Genomic DNA, 18,857 nt, shown 5'->3' with positions numbered 1-18,857 from the left:
GAGACGCCGGTAATCATGGGGGATTCTTCCGCAATGGTTTCCTCACCTTCCACTATGTCTGCTCACAAACGTAAGTTCACTGAGTCTCAGCCACAGACGGTTCTTCCATCGTTGCCACAGTTCCTTGTTGTTTCTCAGTCTGACGAAGGTCACGACTTTTCCACGGTCAACCCTTTCATTATTCAGAAAGGTGTCGACGCAATTGCGGGTCCTGTAAAGTCTTGTTCCAGATTACGGAATGGTACCCTGTTGTTAGAAACACACAGTGCCCTCCAGGCTCAAAAATTGCTGCGTACTTCTCTGCTCCACACCTTCCCTGTCCGTGTGGAACCGCACCGTACCTTAAATTCCTCGCGTGGAGTCGTTTATACACGCTCCCTCGATGGATTGTCTGACGAAGAAATTCAGCACTACCTGTCTGACCAGGGCGTCACCGCTGTTCATCGGGTTATGAAAAGGGTTGACTCGAACATCATTCCAACCCGCACTGTCTTCTTGACATTTGACAAAGTTCAACTCCCATCAAAAATCAAAGCAGGCTATGAGATAATTTCCGTTCGCCCTTATGTCCCAAACCCTACGCGTTGCTATCGATGTCAGCGGTTCAATCACACCAGCCAGTCCTGTTCCAATCCGGCCAAATGTGTTACGTGTGGCAAGGATGCCCATGAGGGTGCTTGTCCACCTCCATCCCCACACTGCATCAACTGTATGGGTGACCACGCTGCTTCCTCTCGAGATTGCCCCGTTTTTAAGGATGAGAAGCTCATCCAGGAAATAAGAGTGAAGGAAAAGGTGTCGACCTTTGCTGCTCGAAAGTTACTCGCCAGTCGACAGCCCACCGTGCCTCAGAAAGGAAAATACAGCACTGTCCTTGCTTCTCCTCGGCCAACAACGGAGGCGGCCACGCAGACTTGCGACCTCACATTTAGTACCACGGTCGTCAGATCGGCCAGCGCAAAGATCGCCCGTTCAACCTCACCACTTTCGCCTGCCCACTCTATGGCTCACCCTTCGTCGGGTTCTGCTAAATCTCGAGCCCAAAAGTCAGACGCCAAGTCTTCGAAAAAAGAGCATTCTCGTGAAGAGTTTTTACGTACTGCAACTTCACAACCATCGGTTCCTCCTTTATCTAAACATCATACCTCCAAGAAGGCTACGAAGAAACACAGTTCCTCTCCTTCTCCGCCAAGGCGTGTCCCAACTACAGCACCACCTGGCGGAAATCGCCCTCGGCCATCTTCTGTGTCGCCGAGGCGCACTGCTGGTGGCCGGTCAACTGGCCGATCGTTGGTGGCAGGCGCTGCTCCTGACCAACCTATGGATCAGGATCTTCTGCCTTCGACTGAATGCCATTCCATGCTGTCGGTCGCAAGCTCTGAGCAGTCGTTGAGTTGACAGCACCCTTGGTCATGTTTCTCCATTTTCTGTTCATCCTATGTCCATTATCCACTGGAATATCCGCGGCATTCGCGCCAATTGGGATGAATTGTCGATCCTCTTACGATCCTACTCGCCGGTCATCTTCTGTCTTCAGGAAACAAAGCTGCGTCCCCATGACCGCTTTGTTCTCCCTCATTTTCAGTCCGTCCGATATGACCTCCCCTCTGTTGAAGGCACTCCAGCCCATGGAGGACTCATGATTCTGCTCCATGATACTCTCCATTATCACCCAATCCCCTTAAACAGTTCCTTCCAAGCTGTCGCCGTCCGTCTTTCCCTTTCTGGATACACGTTCTCTCTATGTACGGTATACATTCCATCGTCTACACCACTGGCACGAGCTGATCTCCTTCATCTTCTTGATCAGCTTCCACCCCCCTATTTGCTGGTTGGGGACTTCAATGCCCACCACCCGCTTTGGGGATCTCCACATCCTTGTCCACGTGGCTCACTATTGCTAGACGTCTTCCACCAAGCGGATCTAGTCTGCCTCAACACTGGGGTCGCCACATTTTTGTCTGCCTCCACGGCAAATTTATCTCATTTGGACCTTGCGGTCGGTACTGTTCCGCTAGCCCGGCGCTTCGAATGGTTCGCCCTTGATACACACTCGAGTGACCACTTTCCATGTGTCCTTCGACTGCAGCCTCAACTGCCATATATGCGCTCGCGACGCTGGAAGTTTGCCCAAGCCGATTGGACACTTTTTTCGTCTCTAGCGACATTCGATGACCGTCGCTTTCCCAGCGTCGACCATGAGGCCACACATTTTACCGACGTTATTCTCACAGCTGCGGAACGTTCAATACCACGCACCTCCGAATTGCCCCGGCGCCCCCCAGTTCCTTGGTGGAACGAGGCATGCCGTGACGCAATACGTGAGCGGCGACATGCTCTTCGCATTTTCCGTCACCATCCAACTTTGGCCAACTGTATGCGATATAAGCAGCTCCGTGCGCGTTGCCGTCGCGTCATCCGCGATAGCAAGAAGGCAAGCTGGCAATTCTTTATTAGCTCATTTAACACCTTCACTCCCTCCTCGGAAGTTTGGAGTCGGCTTCGACGGTTCTCAGGCGCGCCTAGTTTCTCCCCAGTCTCTGGGCTCACTGTCGCGCATGATACCTTAGTGGACCCCGTCGCAATTTCTAACTCATTGGGTCAGCACTTTGCTGAGATTTCGAGCTCTTCAAATTACCCGCCAGCATTTCTCCCGAAGAAACGTGCAGCGGAAGTGCGACATCTTGCTTTCTCCTCTCAAAATCGCGAAAGCTACAATACTGTTTTCTCCATGCGCGAACTCCAACATGCACTCTCTTCTTCTCGCTCCTCCGCCCCAGGACCGGATGGTATCCATGTCCAAATGTTGCTGCATTTATCAACCCATAGCCTGCGCTACCTCCTTCGCCTTTATAATCGAATTTGGACCGACAGTACCTTTCCCAGGCGATGACGGGAAGCTATTGTCGTTCCCGTTCCGAAACCTGGAAAGGACAAACATCTCCCCTCTAGCTATCGCCCCATTTCTCTCACGAGTAGTGTCTGTAAGGTTTTGGAGCGTATGGTGAATTACCGTTTAGCTTGGTGGCTGGAATCTCGCAGTCTTTTAACACCAGCCCAATGCGGATTCCGACAACATCGTTCTGCCGTTGACCATCTTGTTGCTCTCTCCACTTATATCATGAACAATTTCCTCCGGAAACGCCAAACGGTAGCAATATTTTTTGATCTGGAGAGAGCATACGATACCTGTTGGAGGACAGGCATCCTCCGCACACTGTTCTCTTGGGGCTTTCGAGGCCGGCTGCCCCTTTTTCTTCGCGAATTTATGGCAGAGCGCACATTTAGGGTGCGGGTGAACACTACTCTATCCCGTGTTTTCTCCCAAGAAAACGGGGTACCCCAGGGCTCCGTGCTGAGTGTTGTACTGTTTGCCATTGCCATTAATCCAATTATGGATTGTCTCCTTCCTGATGTCTCGGGCTCCCTCTTTGTGGACGATTTTGCGATCTACTACAGCTCTCAACGGACCAGCCTTCTTGAAAGACGTCTTCAAGGATGTCTCGATCGCCTCCACTCGTGGAGCATCGAAACCGGCTTCCGTTTCTCACCCAGTAAGACCGTTTGTGTTAATTTTTGGCGCCGTAAAGAGTTTCTTCCGCCCTCCTTACATCTAGGTCCTGTCAACCTTCCGTTTTCCGACGTCGCTAAATTCTTGGGTCTTATGTTTGACAGAAAACTGTGCTGGTCCTCCCACGTTTCCTATCTTTCGGCTCGCTGTCTGCGTTCCCTTAACACCCTCCGTGTCCTGAATGGCACCTCTTGGGGAGCGGACCGAGTGGTCCTTCTCCGCCTCTATCGCGCCTTAGTGCGCTCGAAATTGGATTATGGAAGCATAGTCTACTCCTCTGCTCGGCCGTCTATTCTTCGGCGTCTCGACTCTATCCACCACCGTGGATTACGTTTAGTGTCTGGAGCTTTTTACACCAGCCCTGTGGAAAGCCTTTATGCTGAGACTGCTGAACCTCCGCTATCCAATCGGCGGGCAGTCCTTCTGAGTCGTTATGCTAGCCATTTGTCTTCCATGCCTGCTAATCCAGCCCGTGACATTTTTTTCGACGCCTCCCTTGATGTCGGGTATGCAGGCCGCTCCTCCTCCCTACTACCCCCGGGAGTCCGCTTCCGTCAACTGCTCCATTCTCTTTCCTTCCGCTTTCCTAAAACCTTCTTGACAACTTGGGGTACAGCACCGCCTTGGCTCCGTCCCCGGATCGACTTGCTCAGAGACCTATGTCAATTTCCCAAGGATGGTACCCCTACACTTGTTTACCGTCGGGCATTTGCTGCTCTATGTGCACAAATGACGGAAGCCACATTTATTTACACCGATGGCTCGAAAACATCGTTAGGTGTAGGGAGTGCCTATATTGTTGGCGTCACCCCAAATCACTTTCGGCTTCCCGACCAGTGTTCGGTTTATACTGCGGAGCTTTACGCTATTCTCCAGGCTGTCCACTACATCCGCCGCCATCAGCGGATACAGTACGTAATCTGCTCAGATTCTCTCAGCTCTCTCGTAAGTCTCCAAGCTCTTTACCCTGTGCACCCTCTGGTCCACCGGATTCAGGACTGTCTGCGCTTGCTCCACCTGGGGGGCGTCTCAGTGGCGTTCCTCTGGCTCCCAGGACACGCTGGTATCTGTGGAAATGAGGCGGCCGATATAGCGGCCAAGGCTGCAGTCTCTCTTCCTCGGCCAGCTATTCAGTCTCTTCCGTTTACCGATCTACGGAGCGGTTTATGTCGCCAAGTTGCTCATTTATGGCATGCGCATTGGTCAACACTTCCCCATAATAAATTGCGGGAAGTGAAAGCCCTTCCTTGCGCATGGACCTCTTCCTCCCGATCGCGTCGTCGGGAGGAGGTAATTTTAGCTAGACTCCGGATAGGGCACTGTCTTTTTAGTCATCGACATCTTTTAAGCGGTGATCCTCCCCCACTCTGTCCCCACTGCTCTCAGCCGTGGACGGTCAGACACCTTTTAATTGAATGCCCCTATTTTAATCCGTTACGCTCCTGTCTACAGCTAACGCCGGATCTATCGTCGATTTTAGCAGATGACACGCGCTCAGCTGACCGCGTTCTACAGTTTATTAGTGACAGTGAAATGACGTCAGTCATTTGAAGCCTTTTTTTTGGGGGACAACCAACCCCTTTCTATAGTGGAATTTTAAGCATTCCTTCTGCCTTTAGTTTCTCAAATTTTATGACTTTGTTCCCATTGCTGCTGATTTTAAATTTCGTTTTTTTCCTGTTTTCTACGTCACGGGCTGGGCGCTAATGACCATAGAAGTTTTGCGCCCTAAAACCACAAACAAAAAAAAAAAAAAAAAAAAAAAAAAGTGCTGCAAATAAGAGGCTTCCAAGTGTATTACATTAGAAGTGTACATGTTTTCTATAACAGATTTATTAATTTTGTAATTTTTTGTATTAAATTCTGCATATCGGGTGTTACAGTCACAAGAACATGAGTAAACAGTAGGTGGATATTAACCAAACAAATAAATTGGTTGCTAATCCTGGGCATCAAAGTACTTCACTATCAGATTTTTTTAATGACAGTGCTTGGAGACAGTGGGTTTTCTTACATTTTTATATGGCACCACACAGTAAAGTTATAGATTGTTATTGAAAGTTGATTAGATCCTCTATTTAATTTTCATTTGTTCATTTTTGTGAGGAGCTATATTTGATCTAACATTATTTGGTTTTATTCACAACTGTCTGCGCATAAGAGAATTCAAACTTAATGCCAAACTAACTTTCCAGAGCCTTATTATGTCTGTATGCTAGCCTTAACTTCACAGGTTCTTCTCAATAAAGAAAGGATGTGTGTCCAGTTTCTGTTGGCTGTTTCCCTACCTATGCCTCAGCAAGGCTGCAGATGGACAATTTAAAACATGAAAAACACAGAACAAAATTTACATGATTTGCACACAGGCTTCACAGCTTTCCTTCCCATCTTAGGTGAAATTTCTAGGCTGTTCCAAAAGTCTCAACTGTCCACAACAAATATTTATTACCCTTGTTGTGAAGCTGTTGGAAACTAACCAAGCTAGAAGCACTGTGGTTGTGAACATCATCTGCAAAATGTAAGCCTTTCAAGGCTAATTTACAGTTGGGGAAAGAAATGGCTGCTGATGCCGTACCTGGAGAACGTGTGTTGGACAGTCACGTTGCATTTAGTGGGAAAGTTGAGCATGAAGGTGTTTTGTGGATATCCCACAACGCATGACCGTGGTGCTTCGAGCAATTCCACAAGAAACATTTGCTGGCGGTTTCCAACAGCTTTCCAGTCAATGTCAGAAGTATTTTTTAAAGCTAACGGTAATTACTTTGAAGGCCACTAAAGGCACTTTCTTTGCAGCTCTTGTTTGCTTTATTTTCTGAGACCATTTACCTAACTTTCTAGGTACAACTTTCAAATGAGTTGAACTCAGCAGAATGTGGAAGATATTCGGAAAAAAGACTTAAATTGGACACAGTGTGTAGTTTTGAATTATCGTGCCATTGTAGTATGGCATCATTCAGCAAACTGCTGTAGGAGTGATCTTCAAAACGTCTTTGATATTGTTGTAAAGGAAAACAATTGTGGAACTGAAAACACTTTGTGTAGATATATTACATAAAAGTATTGACCATTTTTTTGTGTAATCATCATGATAGTTCATACATTTGTTGAACTGGAGTTCCAACTTTCATATCCCTTCTGCTAAAAATGTCTGCCACTTGTCTTTAAATCCTTGGTGTCGCTGTACCCTGCCGTTTCTCACTCGATGTGAAAAGTTGCCAGTGAAGTTGTGTCCCCTGTGTAATTATTTTAGTTTTTCTCTTGTGTTACATCTGTTTTAATTGCAGTTGCAAAATATTTTTCATTTGTCCATCTTGTGGGATGTTGGGTAGTGTAATCTTGCCGGTTACCATGAGTGACACTGTGAGAGTGAGTGTGATTATGTAAGTTCAGTTCATTTGTGTGATCGTATTGTCTCTAGTTGCCTTATAATATTGGAGGTATTTTGTCTTTCCATCTACAAGAAAATGCATGTATTTGTCACCAAACGTGTTTAGTTTTTTGGAAATGTAGCATCAGTGCTGGTATTTTTATGCCTGGTTTTCACTTACATCAGGATTTTTTTTACTTATTCCTTTGTTTGGCACTGTTTATTCTGGTCTAATTATGCATTGCTTTGCAGAATTAGATATTTCTTGATGCGAAACACCACAATATAGTGCCACTAATATAGTTCAAATGTGTGTGAATTCCTAAGGGATCAAACTGTTGAGGTCACCAGTCCCTAGACTTACACACTACTTAAACTAACTTATGCTAAGAACACCACACACACACACACACACACACACACACACACACACACACACACACACGTACGTACGTACGTACGTACGTACGTCCAAAGGAGGACTCGAACCTCCGGCGGGAGGGGCCGTGCAATCCGTGACACAGCACCTCAAACCGTGCGGTGCTATATTGTGAAGTGTGCGAAACGTAGGAATAACTGAAACAAAATGTGTAGGCAGATGCTGTTCCTTGATGTAAGAGAAAACCAGCATAATATATCACCACAACGCAAAGACAAATTTAACATACCTCTAATGATTATATAAGACTTACTTGTAATTGTTGTCAAAAACTTTAAACACATTAATCCTATATTTCTACGAACAGAGATGTCGTACATTGTGCATCAAAATGACATGTGATGACAGCATGCCATTAGTTTGATTTGAACTGGTTTATGCAGCTTTTTTATGGTCTCATGGTTGCAGCTGTGCTGGGAAAATAATTATGTTTAGTGTCCAAAGATTTGGCAACGCACTCGGAAGGTTGGTTTTTTGTGTAGTAGTAACAATTGAATTTGTCGTGGTACTAATGTAAGAATGTCCCTGCCCAAGATCGCTGCACTCTCGAGGAGGTCTCAATACTTTGAAAGTTGAAATACACAGATCACTATATGACGTCAGTGTCACCATAGTGGTTGTGTAGTGTTAACAAGTAGTTAATTCTTTGGTAGTGTCACTCATCAAAGCTGATGGGTTGTTTCATATTATTTACTGCTTCAGAATTTCTTAATTTATATTTGAACTGGAAGCAATGTATTCAGCACACATCACAAACAACAGTGTACTTTAAGAAGTCGCCTCGTTCAATCTTACTATGTTTCATTAGTGTTACACTGACGACCACAGAACATTCCTAAAATCCAGTTGCATGTTGTGTACCTTCTTCCTCTTGTTTCGGGGGAGAGGGCAGGTGTGAGATGATCCTGCTACTGCTGTTAACATTGCAGTTACCATCATATTGATGGGGACTTACTATGGCAAAGTGATGATTTATCCTTCTGTTTATATGTTTAACATACATAACAAAAATTAATACCTATATTAAAATCGGAAGTTGTGTTTCATGTTTAAGAAAGAACATCACAATGAATGTTGTTTCATATAATGCTTGTGTTTAATGGGACTGATTAATATTCGGACCACGTGGGAAGAAACTGATATTGAGTGAAATACTATCTGTTGTACACATACTGTTTAGCTTAAGAATAGCCGTATAATTCTTATTATGTATCTTCCTTTCAGGTTGGCCTTACACATTTAATGTTCTTGCCAACTTCCAACTCGACTGCTTCACAGCAAGAGCTCTTACTTGCAAGTGAGTATTTGATTTCTATACATAATCTTGTTTCTAAAATGAATATTATCTACAAACACATGAAGCTAAATGGACGTCACAACTGTAGCTCAGTAGACTCTTTTGGATTATCTGATAATGCTAATTTTGGCGATGTGAGCCATTTAGTGTATATTGTAATGTTCACACAGTTCTCGGTTCAGTTTTTCCCACTGAGTAAGGTGTTGCAGGATTTGTGATGATGGACTTAACATTAAAGAGAAGCAGGTTTTGAATCTCTAGCCAGCCATCCAGATTTATGTTTCCATAGTTTGTCTAAATGAGTTACAGTGAATTCCAGATTCTTCAAAAACATGACCAGTTTGCTTTCAGACAGTACTATTTCTGAACTTGTGCTCAATTTCTCATCTAATTGAACAAAATATTAAATACTAATCTTCCTTTTACAGTTTTCCTCCAATTTGCATTTCAAATAAAATGGTTGGTAATCCAGTTGAACCAATCTTAGTATGAAACTAATTAATCATGATAACATACGCTATAATTGGCTATGCACAATGATCCTTTACAATTGAAATGATCATTAATGCCCCTAATGTAATATCACATTAAACTGAAAGCAAGTGCACATTAACCTTACTTTAACTTGACTGCTTCGTGGATTTTATGGAAAAGAAAAGCTTGTATTAAAGAATTTTTTTTCCTGTACTTTCTTTCAAATTAATTAATCTGTCATGCAGTAAGTAAACAGGAACATTCTGTAAAGTGCTATTGTATCAGGTCAAGAAGTATTTGGCTTCAGGCAAACAGTAGTTGTGTAGGAATAAAACCTTTCCAGATAACCTGATCAAAAAGTCACTGGGGTTTACAGTTGAAAAATATTTTATTCAGACACTGGTCTTAAACTCAAGCGATGCTGATGTTGTGGAAGGTGAAATCCTGTGGCATCAGTTCACAGTAATAATGCGTGTGGAGGACTTTTGCAGCAATAATGCATGTATGTAGAACTTTTGCAGCAGTAATGCGTGTATGACTCTCTCTAAAGAACTTGGTAGCAACATGTTATCTCCGTGTAATGGCTTACATTGTTATTAGCTGTATCACAATGTGGCACACACATTCAAATCTATCTCAGTGTCTAAGTTTTTGTTTCGCTTCCATTCAGAAGTGCAACTCCTCCATGTCTTCGAATAAAAGTTCCTTGCAGAAGCAGTCACCACTAGTATACTTCCTTTGGAAAGTCATTGTTTGCAGAAAGTTCTATATCTGACTTTTTAACAATGTTAGATACTTCACTCTGTTGCATCCCAGTGCTTACTAAGTATGTATTACATTTAAACAATTTTAAATCAACTGTCCTTAAAATAATTTCCACGGAGCATGTAGATGAAAAAGTCCTTAAAATGGAATGTTTGACTCTGTTAGTGTTACAGATGGAGTAATTGCTCAGTTGTCAGAGATTTTGTGTTCATTCACTTCATTTTTTAAATTTCCATATTGCTGTAATTTTTTTAATCTTCCAGGAGACATTCTGGAGATCGGTGCTCAGTGGAGCATTGCTATGAAAGATATACCCTCATTTGAGAGATATATGGCACAACTGAAATGTTACTATTTGGATTACAGGTAAGTTGACTTGTGTTTCGCTGTCGTGTTGCTTGGTCAGAATGATGGCATGCAGTATTTCTGTCTGATTTGATGACTGTGTGTGTGTGTGTGTGTGTGTGTGTGTGTTTACATGCATATATATTTTAGTCACATGTATGTTTATTGCTAGAAACAGATCTCAAGGAAGGTTATTTAACATTCTAAAGAACGCCTCCGTAGCGTAGCGGTAGCGTTATCGCATACCACGCAGGGGGCCCGGGTTCGATTCCCGGCAGGGGACTTGGTGTTCTGTGTCCTTCTTCATCATTTTCGCCCACATGAACCATGGACCTTGCCGTTGGTGGGGAGGCTTGCGTGCCTCAGCGATACAGATGGCCGTACCGTAGGTGCAACCACAACGGAGGGGTATCTGTTGAGAGGCCAGACAAACATGTGGTTCCTGAAGAGGGGCAGCAGCCTTTTCAGTTGTTGCAGGGGCAACAGTCTGGATAATTGACTGATCTGGCCTTGTAACATTAACCAAAATGGCCTTGCTGTGCTGGTACTGCGAACGGCTGAAAGCAAGGGGAAACTACAGCCGTAATTTTTCCCGAGGACATGCAGCTTTACTGTATGATTAAATGATGATGGCATCCTCTTGGGTAAAATATTCCGGAGGTAAAATAGTCCCCCATTCGGATCTCCGGGCGGGGACTACTCAAGAGGTCGTCGTTAACAGGAGAAAGAAAACTGGCGTTCTACGGATCGGAGCGTGGATTGTCAGATCCCTTAATCGGGCAGGTAGATTAGAAAATCTAAAAAGGGAAATGGATAGGTTAAAGTTAGATATAGTGGGAATTAGTGAAGTTCGGTGGCAGGAGGAACAAGACTTTCGGTCAGGTGATTACAGGGTTATAAATACAAAATCAAATAGGGGTAATGCAGGAGTAGGTTTAATAATGAATAGGAAAATAGGAATGCGGGTTAGCTACTACAAACAGCATAGTGAACGCATTATTGTGGCCAAGATAGACACAAAGCCCATGCCTACTACAGTAGTACAAGTTTATATGCCAACTAGCTCTGCAGATGATGAAGAAATTGATAAAATGTATGACGAGATAAAAGAAATTATTCAGGTAGTGAAGGGAGACGAAAATTTAATAGTCATGGGTGACTGGAATTCGTCAGTAGGAAAAGGGAGAGAAGGAAACATAGTAGGTGAATATGGATTGGGGCTAAGAAATGAAAGAGGAAGCCGCCTGGTAGAATTTTGCGCAGAGCATAACTTAATCATAGCTAACACTTAGTTTAAGACTCATGAAAGAAGGTTGTATACATGGAAGAACCCTGGAGATACTAAAATGTATCAGATATATTATATAATGGTAAGACAGAGATTTAGGAACCAGGTTTTAAATTGTAAGACATTTCCAGGGGCAGATGTGGATTCTGACCACAATCTATTGGTTATGAACTGCAGATTGAAACTGAAGAAACTGCAAAAAGGTGAGAATTTAAGGAGATGGGACCTGGATAAACTGACTAAACCAGAGGTTGTACAGAGTTTCAGGGAGAGCATAAGGGAACAATTGACAGGAATGGGGGAAACAAATACAGCAGAAGAAGAATGGGTAGCTCTGAGGGATAAAGTAGTGAAGGCAGCAGAGGATCAAGTAGGTAAAAAGACGAGGGCTAATAGAAATCCTTAGGTAATAGAAGAAATATTGAATTTAATTGATGAAAGGAGAAAATATAAAAATGCAGTAAATGAAGCAGGCAAAAAGGAATACAAACGTCTCAAAAATGAGATTGACAGGAAGTGCAAAATGGCTAAGCAGGGATGGCTAGAGGACAAATGTAAGGATGTAGAGGCCTGTCTCGCTAGGGGTAAGATAGATACTGCCTACAGGAAAATTAAAGAGACCTTTGGAGATACGAGAACCACATGTATGAATATCAAGAGCTCAGATGGCAACCCAGCTCTAAGCAGAGAAGGGAAGGCAGAAAGGTGGAAGGACTATATAGAGGGTTTATACAAGGGCGATGTTCTTGAAGACAATATTATGGAAATGGAAGAGGATGTAGATGAAGACGAAATGGGAGATATGATACTACGTGAAGAGTTTGACAGAGCACTGAAAGACCTGAGTTGAAACAAGGCCCCAGGAGTAGACAACATTCCATTGGAACTACTGACGGCCTTCGGAGAGCCAGTCATGACAAAACTCTACCATCTGGTGAGCAAGATGTGCGAGACAGGCGAACTACCCTCAGACTTCAAGAAGAATATAATTATTCCAATCCCAAAGAAAGCAGGTGTTGACAGATGTGAAAATTACCGAACTATCAGTTTAATAAGTCACAGTTGCAAAATACTAACACGAATTCTTTACAGACGAATGGAAAAACTGGTAGAAGCGGACCTCGGGGAAGATCAGTTTGGATTCCGTAGAAATGTTGGAACACGTGAGGCAATACTAACCTTACGACTTATCTTAGAAGAAAGATTAAGAAAAGGCAAACCTACGTTTCTAGCATTTGTAGACTTAGAGAAAGCTTTTGACAATGTTAACTGGAATACTCTCTTTCAAATCCTGAAGGTGGTAGGGGTAAAATACAGGGAGCGGAAGGCTATTTACAATTTGTACAGAAACCAGATGGCAGTTACAAGAGTCGAGGGGCATGAAAGGGAAGCAGTGGTTGGGAAGGGAGTGAGACAGGGTTGTAGCCTCTCCCCGATGTTATTCAATCTGTATATTGAGCAAGCAGTAAAGGAAACAAAAGAAAAATTTGGAATAGGTATTAAAATTCATGGAGAAGAAGTAAAAATTTTGAGGTTTGCCGATGACATTGTAATTCTATCAGAGACAGCAAAGGACTTGGAAGAGCAGTTGAACGGAATGGACAGTGTCTTGAAAGGAGGATATAAGATGAACATCAACAAAAGCAAAACGAGGTTAATGGAATGTACTCAAATTAAATCGGGTGATGCTGAGGGAATTAGATTAGGAAATGAGACACTTAAAGTAGTAAAGGAGTTTTGCTATTTAGGGAGTAAAATAACTGATGATGGTCGAAGTAGAGAGGATATGAAATGTAGACTGGCAATGGCAAGGAAAGCGTTTCTGAAGAAGAGAAATTTGTTAACATCGAGTATAGATTTAAGTGTCAGGAAGTCGTTTCTCAAAGTATTTGTATAGAGTGTAGCCATGTATGGAAGTGAAACATGGACGATAACCAGTTTGGACAAGAAGAGAATAGAAGCTTTCGAAATGTGGTGCTACAGAAGAATGCTGAAGATAAGGTGGGTAGATCACGTAACTAATGAGGAGGTATTGAATAGGATTGGGGAGAAGAGAAGTTTGTGGCACAACTTGACTAGAAGAAGGGATCGGTTGGGAGGACATGTTTTGTGGCATCAAGGGATCACAAATTTAGCATTGGAGGGCAGCGTGGAGGGTAAAAATCATAGAGGGAGACCAAGAGATGAATACACTAAGCAGATTCAGAAGGATGTAGGTTGCAGTAGGTACTGGGAGATGAAGAAGCTTGCACAGGATAGAGTAGCATGGAGATCTGCATCAAACCAGTCTCAGGACTGAAGACCACAACAACAACAAGAAATTTAGAAACACGCAAGCAAATACTGACCCTGTTCCTTCCCTCAGGACATAACATTGAAAAAAGCAAACCTACCTTTACAGCATTTGTGAATTTACGAAAAAAGACTATTTTGGCATTGTTGACTGGAATACTTTTTAAAATTCTGAAGGTTGGAATCATAAAATACAGGGAACAAAATATTAACTACAACTTGAACAAAATGCAGTAATAAGTCGAACGACATAAAAAGTACATCTACATCCATACTCCGCAAGCCAACTGACGGTGTGTGAGGGCAGCTTGAGTACCTCTGTCGGTTCTCCCTTCTATTCCAGCCTCGTATTGTTCGTGGAAAGAAAGATTGTCGGTATGCCTGCATGTGGGCTCTGATCCTTCTGGTTTTATCCTCATGGTCTTTCCACGAGATATACATAGGAGGGAGCAATGTACTGCTTGACTCCTCGGTGAAGGTATGTTCTCGAAACTTTAACAAAAGCCCGTACCGAGCTACTGAGTGTCTTGCAGAGTCTTCCACTGGAGTTTATGTATCATCTCCGTAATGTTTTCGCAATTGCTGAATGATTCTGTAATGAAGCGCGCTGCTCTCCGTTGGATCTCTCTCTCTCTCTCTCTCTCTCTCTCTCTCTCTCTCTCTCTCTCTCTCTCTCTTTTCTGTCAACCCTATCTGGTACGGATCCCACACTGTTGAGCAGTATTCAAGCAGTGGGTGAACAAGCGTACTGTAACCTACTTCCTTTGTTTTCGGACTGCATTTCCTTAGGATTCTTCCAATGAATCTGTCTGGCACCTGCTTTACTGTTGATTAATTTTATATGGTCATTCCATTTTAAATCACTCCTAATGCCTACTCCCAGATAATTTATGGAATTAACTGCTTCCAGTTGCTGACCTGCTATATTGTAGCTAAATGATAAAGGATCTTTCTATGTATTCGCAGCACATTACACTTGTCTACATTGAGATTCAATTTGCCATTCCCTGCACCGTGCATCAATTAGTTGCAGATCCTCCTGCATTTCTGTACAATTCTCCATTGTTACAACCTCTCGATATACTACAGCATCATCCGCAAATAGCCTCAGTGAACTTCCGATGTTATCCACAAGGTCATTTATATATATTGTAGCAACGGTCCTACGACACTCCCCTACAGCACACCTGAAATCACTCTTACTTCGGAAGACTTCTCTCCATTGAGATTGACATGCGATGTTACATTATCTAGGAACTCTTCAACCCAATCACACAATTGGTCTGGTAGTCCATATGCTCTTACTTTGTTCGTTAAACGACTGTGGGAAACTGTATCAAACACCTTGCGGAAGTCAAGAAACACGGCATCTACCTGGGAACCCGTGTCTATGGCTCTCTGAGGCTCGTGGACGAATAGTGCGAGCTGGGTTTCGCACGATCGTCTTTTTCGAAACCCATGCTGATTCCTACAGAGTAGATTTCTAGTCTCCAGAAAAGTCATTATACTCGAACATAATACGTGTTCCAAAATTCTACAACTGATCGACGTTAGAGAGATATGTCTATAGTTATGCACATCTGTTCGACGTCCCTTCTTGAAAATGGGGATGACCTGTGCCCTTTTCCAATCTTTTGGAACGCTACGCGCTTCTAGACACATACGGTACTACTACAAGAAGGGGGGAAAGTTCCTTCGTGTGCTCTGTGTAACATCGAACTGGTATCCAATCAGGTCCAGACGCCTTTCCTCTTTTGAGTGATTTTAATTGTTTTTCTATCCCACTGTCATATATTGCAGTATCTTCCATTTTGTCACCTGTGCGACAGTCTAGAGAAGGAACTACAGTGCAGTCTTCCTCTGTGAAACAGCTTTGGAAAAGACATTTGGTATTTCGGCCTTTACTATGTCATCCTCTGTTTCAGTACAATTTTGGTCACAGTGTGTCTGGACATTGTTTTGATCCCCCTACCGCTTTGACATAAATCCAAAATTTCGTTGGATTTTCTGCCAAGTCAGTACATAGAACTTTACTTTCTAATTCATTGAACGCATCTCGCATAGCCTTCCTCACTCTACATTTCGCTTCGTGTAATTTTTGTTTGTCTGCAGGGCTTTGGCTATGTTTATGTTTGCTGTGAAGTTCCCTTTGCTTCTGTAGCAGCTTTCTAACTTGGTTGTTGTACAGTGGTGGCTCTTTTCCATCTCTTATGATCTTTGCTTGGCACATACTCATCTAATGCATATTGTACGATGGTTTTGAACTTTGTTCACTGATGCTCAACACTATCTGTACCCGAGATAAAACTTTTGTGTTGAGCCGTCAAGTACTCTGAAATCTGCTTTTTGTCACTTTTGCTAAACAGAAAAATCTTCCTACCTTTTTTAATATTTCTATTTACGGCTGAAATTACCGATGCAGTAACCGCATCATGATTGCTGATTCCCTGTTCTACACTAACTGTTTCAAATAGTTCGGGTCAGTTTGTCACCAGAAGATCTAATATGTTATCACCACGAGTCGGTTCTCTGTTTAATTGCTCAAGGCAGTTTGCAGATAATTAACTTAAAAAAATTTCACTGGGTTCTTTGTCCCTGCCACCCGTTGTAAAAGTTTGCCTCCCAGTCTGTATCTGTCAAATTAAAATCTCCACCTAGAACTATAACATGGTCGGGAAATCTACTCGAAATATTTTCCAAATTATCCTTCAGGTGCTCTGCCACAACAGCTGCTGAGCCAGGGGGCCTATAGAGACATCCAATTACTATGTTTGAGCCTGCTTTAACCGTGACCTTCACCCAAATTATTTCACATTTCAGATCTCCGTCAATTTCCTTCGATACTATTGCACTTTTTATTGCTATAAACTTGCCCCCCCCACCCCCCCCCCCCCTCCCCCACCCACCCCGCCCCCTTTCACTGTCCAGCCTGTCTCTGCAGTATATATTCCAATCTGAGTTTAAAATTTCATTACTGTTTACATCTGGTTTCAGCCAACTTTCCGTCCCTAGTACTATGTGGGCATTGTGACCGTTTATTAATTAAAGCAGTTCTGGACCTTTCTAGTTTACTATTACCACATTAATATTGTCATTCCCTGTTGCGTTTTGCCTACTGCTACCTTGTCACGTCTCAGGAGGCGTCTTTTCGGGCCTAGGGAGGGAATTCTCTAACCTAAAAAAACCCATATGTGCACTCCACACGTACTCCGTTACCCTTGTAGTTGCTTCCTGCGTCTAGTGCACGCCTGACCTACTCAGGGGACCCTACATTTCTCCACCCGATAGTGGAGGTAGTGATCTCCACAGAATCATCTGAGCCTCTGGTTTAAGCCTTCCACTCGGCTCCAAACCAGAGTACCGCGATAGGTTCTGGGAATGACATTACAAATAGTTAGCTCAGATTCCACCCTGCGAGCTAGGCTTTCCGCCTTCACCAACTCCGCCAATCGCCTGCATCTGAACCCAGATGGCAGGAGTCATTGGTGCCGACATGAGCAACAATTTGCAGTCTGGTGCATCCAGTGCTCTCTGTCGCTGCCTGCAGGGCCTTCTCCACATCTCACATGAGACACCCCCCCCCCTCCCCCCCTCCCCCGGCCAGCAGACAGAGTGAACACTGGCCTTCTTCTGCGACCTTTCCACTACTTCCCTAAGGGAATTGGAGCTCCCAATCACTAATAAACCCCTCCCCCCTGTGTGCCTGCTCGGCCCTTGCTGAAGGAGTGGCCACATGTCCACTCACAAGCAGAGCGGGTGATGCCACACGGCCAGCCTCCACATTGACCCTCCACCTTGTGCAACGCGAACGCCATTGAACCCACCACTCCCCTTGGCGAGAGGGCGGCTCAGCCACGCCTGGTACCTGCGAAGATGTCTCGACAGCAGGGACCGTGGGTGAAACAGAGAACACTTGGGGTGTACCATGCGACACACCAGACTCCCCACTGCTGCTACACTCCGAGGCAGCAGCTTGGAAGACGGCTGACCGCGGCCATCAGCACATTCAGGTGTTTGAACAGTGGCCTGCTCCTCCTACGTCCGTACACAGCAGTCACACATCCTATCCATCCTAAGAAATCAACAATTTACTGTAGAGTGTTAAGTAATCAACTTTTAACTAGACTGCTAATTCACTAAAGGCGGCTGATAGCTGACTAAACTGTGGTTACTAGACACTTCTTGTATTCAAAACAAACATGAAAAATATGGAACACTATTACTCGAAAATTAAAGCTTCCTAAAAGCAAAAACATACGGAAAAAGAAGTGGCAAGTAAGAAAAACACAGTTAATACTTAAATTTACGTAGCTTGCTACATGGGAGATGTGAAGCAGGCGGCAGTTACGACATCAGTAGGTAGTAGTAATGAAGGGAGAGCCAGAGTTGGAGCCCTTGGTGCAATCTGTACATTGAGCGAGGAGTCAAGGAGTGGAAAGAAATTTGGAGAGGCAATTTAAGTTCAGGGAGAAGGAAATAAAAACTTACAAGTTTTCTGATGGCATTGTAACTCTGTCAGAGACCTAGACGTCTACAGTCCTGGGCCCTTTGCAGCATTCATGTCATGGAATCCTGAGAATTTTTGGCATTTATTTGAGTACCTACCATTTCATACTTGTAATCCTATGTACAAATACAGGTAGTTTTTCGAGGTAGAAAGGTTCTTTTTTAATCTACACTCATGCTCATAAATTAAGGATACTTGCAGAATGTGGTGCCACACAACGTGACAGTACACAAAACTGGTGCTAATAGCATAGGCACATAGGGAACACACGACAGATCTGTAAGTCCACAGTATTGGTGATAAGTTGAAAAAACTGTCCTGAAACATGCTGTAAAACACCACTGTTTCCTGCACATGTACCCAGACATCAATATGGAATATGATCACCATGCACATGTATACAGGCTGCACAACAGGTTGGCATACTCCGGATCAGGTATTCGAGCAGCTGCTGGGGTATAGCCTTCCATTCTCGCACCAGTGCCTGTCGGAGCTCCTGAAATGTTGTAGGG

At 43.7% G+C, this 18,857-nt stretch overlaps 1 protein-coding gene across 2 annotated transcripts in view; it reads left to right on the top strand.

Annotated features, from left to right (window-relative positions):
* Positions 1-18,857, top strand: part of LOC124717066 (26S proteasome non-ATPase regulatory subunit 8) — an 80,215-nt gene that overhangs the window by 15,138 nt on the left and 46,220 nt on the right. For both annotated transcript variants that reach the window (XM_047243749.1, XM_047243748.1), the window contains exons 2-3: positions 8,602-8,674; positions 10,177-10,279. In XM_047243749.1, the coding sequence (XP_047099705.1) occupies positions 8,602-8,674; positions 10,177-10,279 (176 nt within the window). The remainder of the gene's footprint in view (positions 1-8,601; positions 8,675-10,176; positions 10,280-18,857) is intronic.

Source organism: Schistocerca piceifrons, chromosome 9 (assembly GCF_021461385.2).
Source record: "Schistocerca piceifrons isolate TAMUIC-IGC-003096 chromosome 9, iqSchPice1.1, whole genome shotgun sequence".
NCBI classification, from domain to species: Eukaryota; Metazoa; Arthropoda; class Insecta; order Orthoptera; family Acrididae; genus Schistocerca; species Schistocerca piceifrons.
The sequence above is the reverse complement of the archived record's forward strand: the minus strand, read 5'-3'. Positions and strand labels throughout refer to the sequence as shown.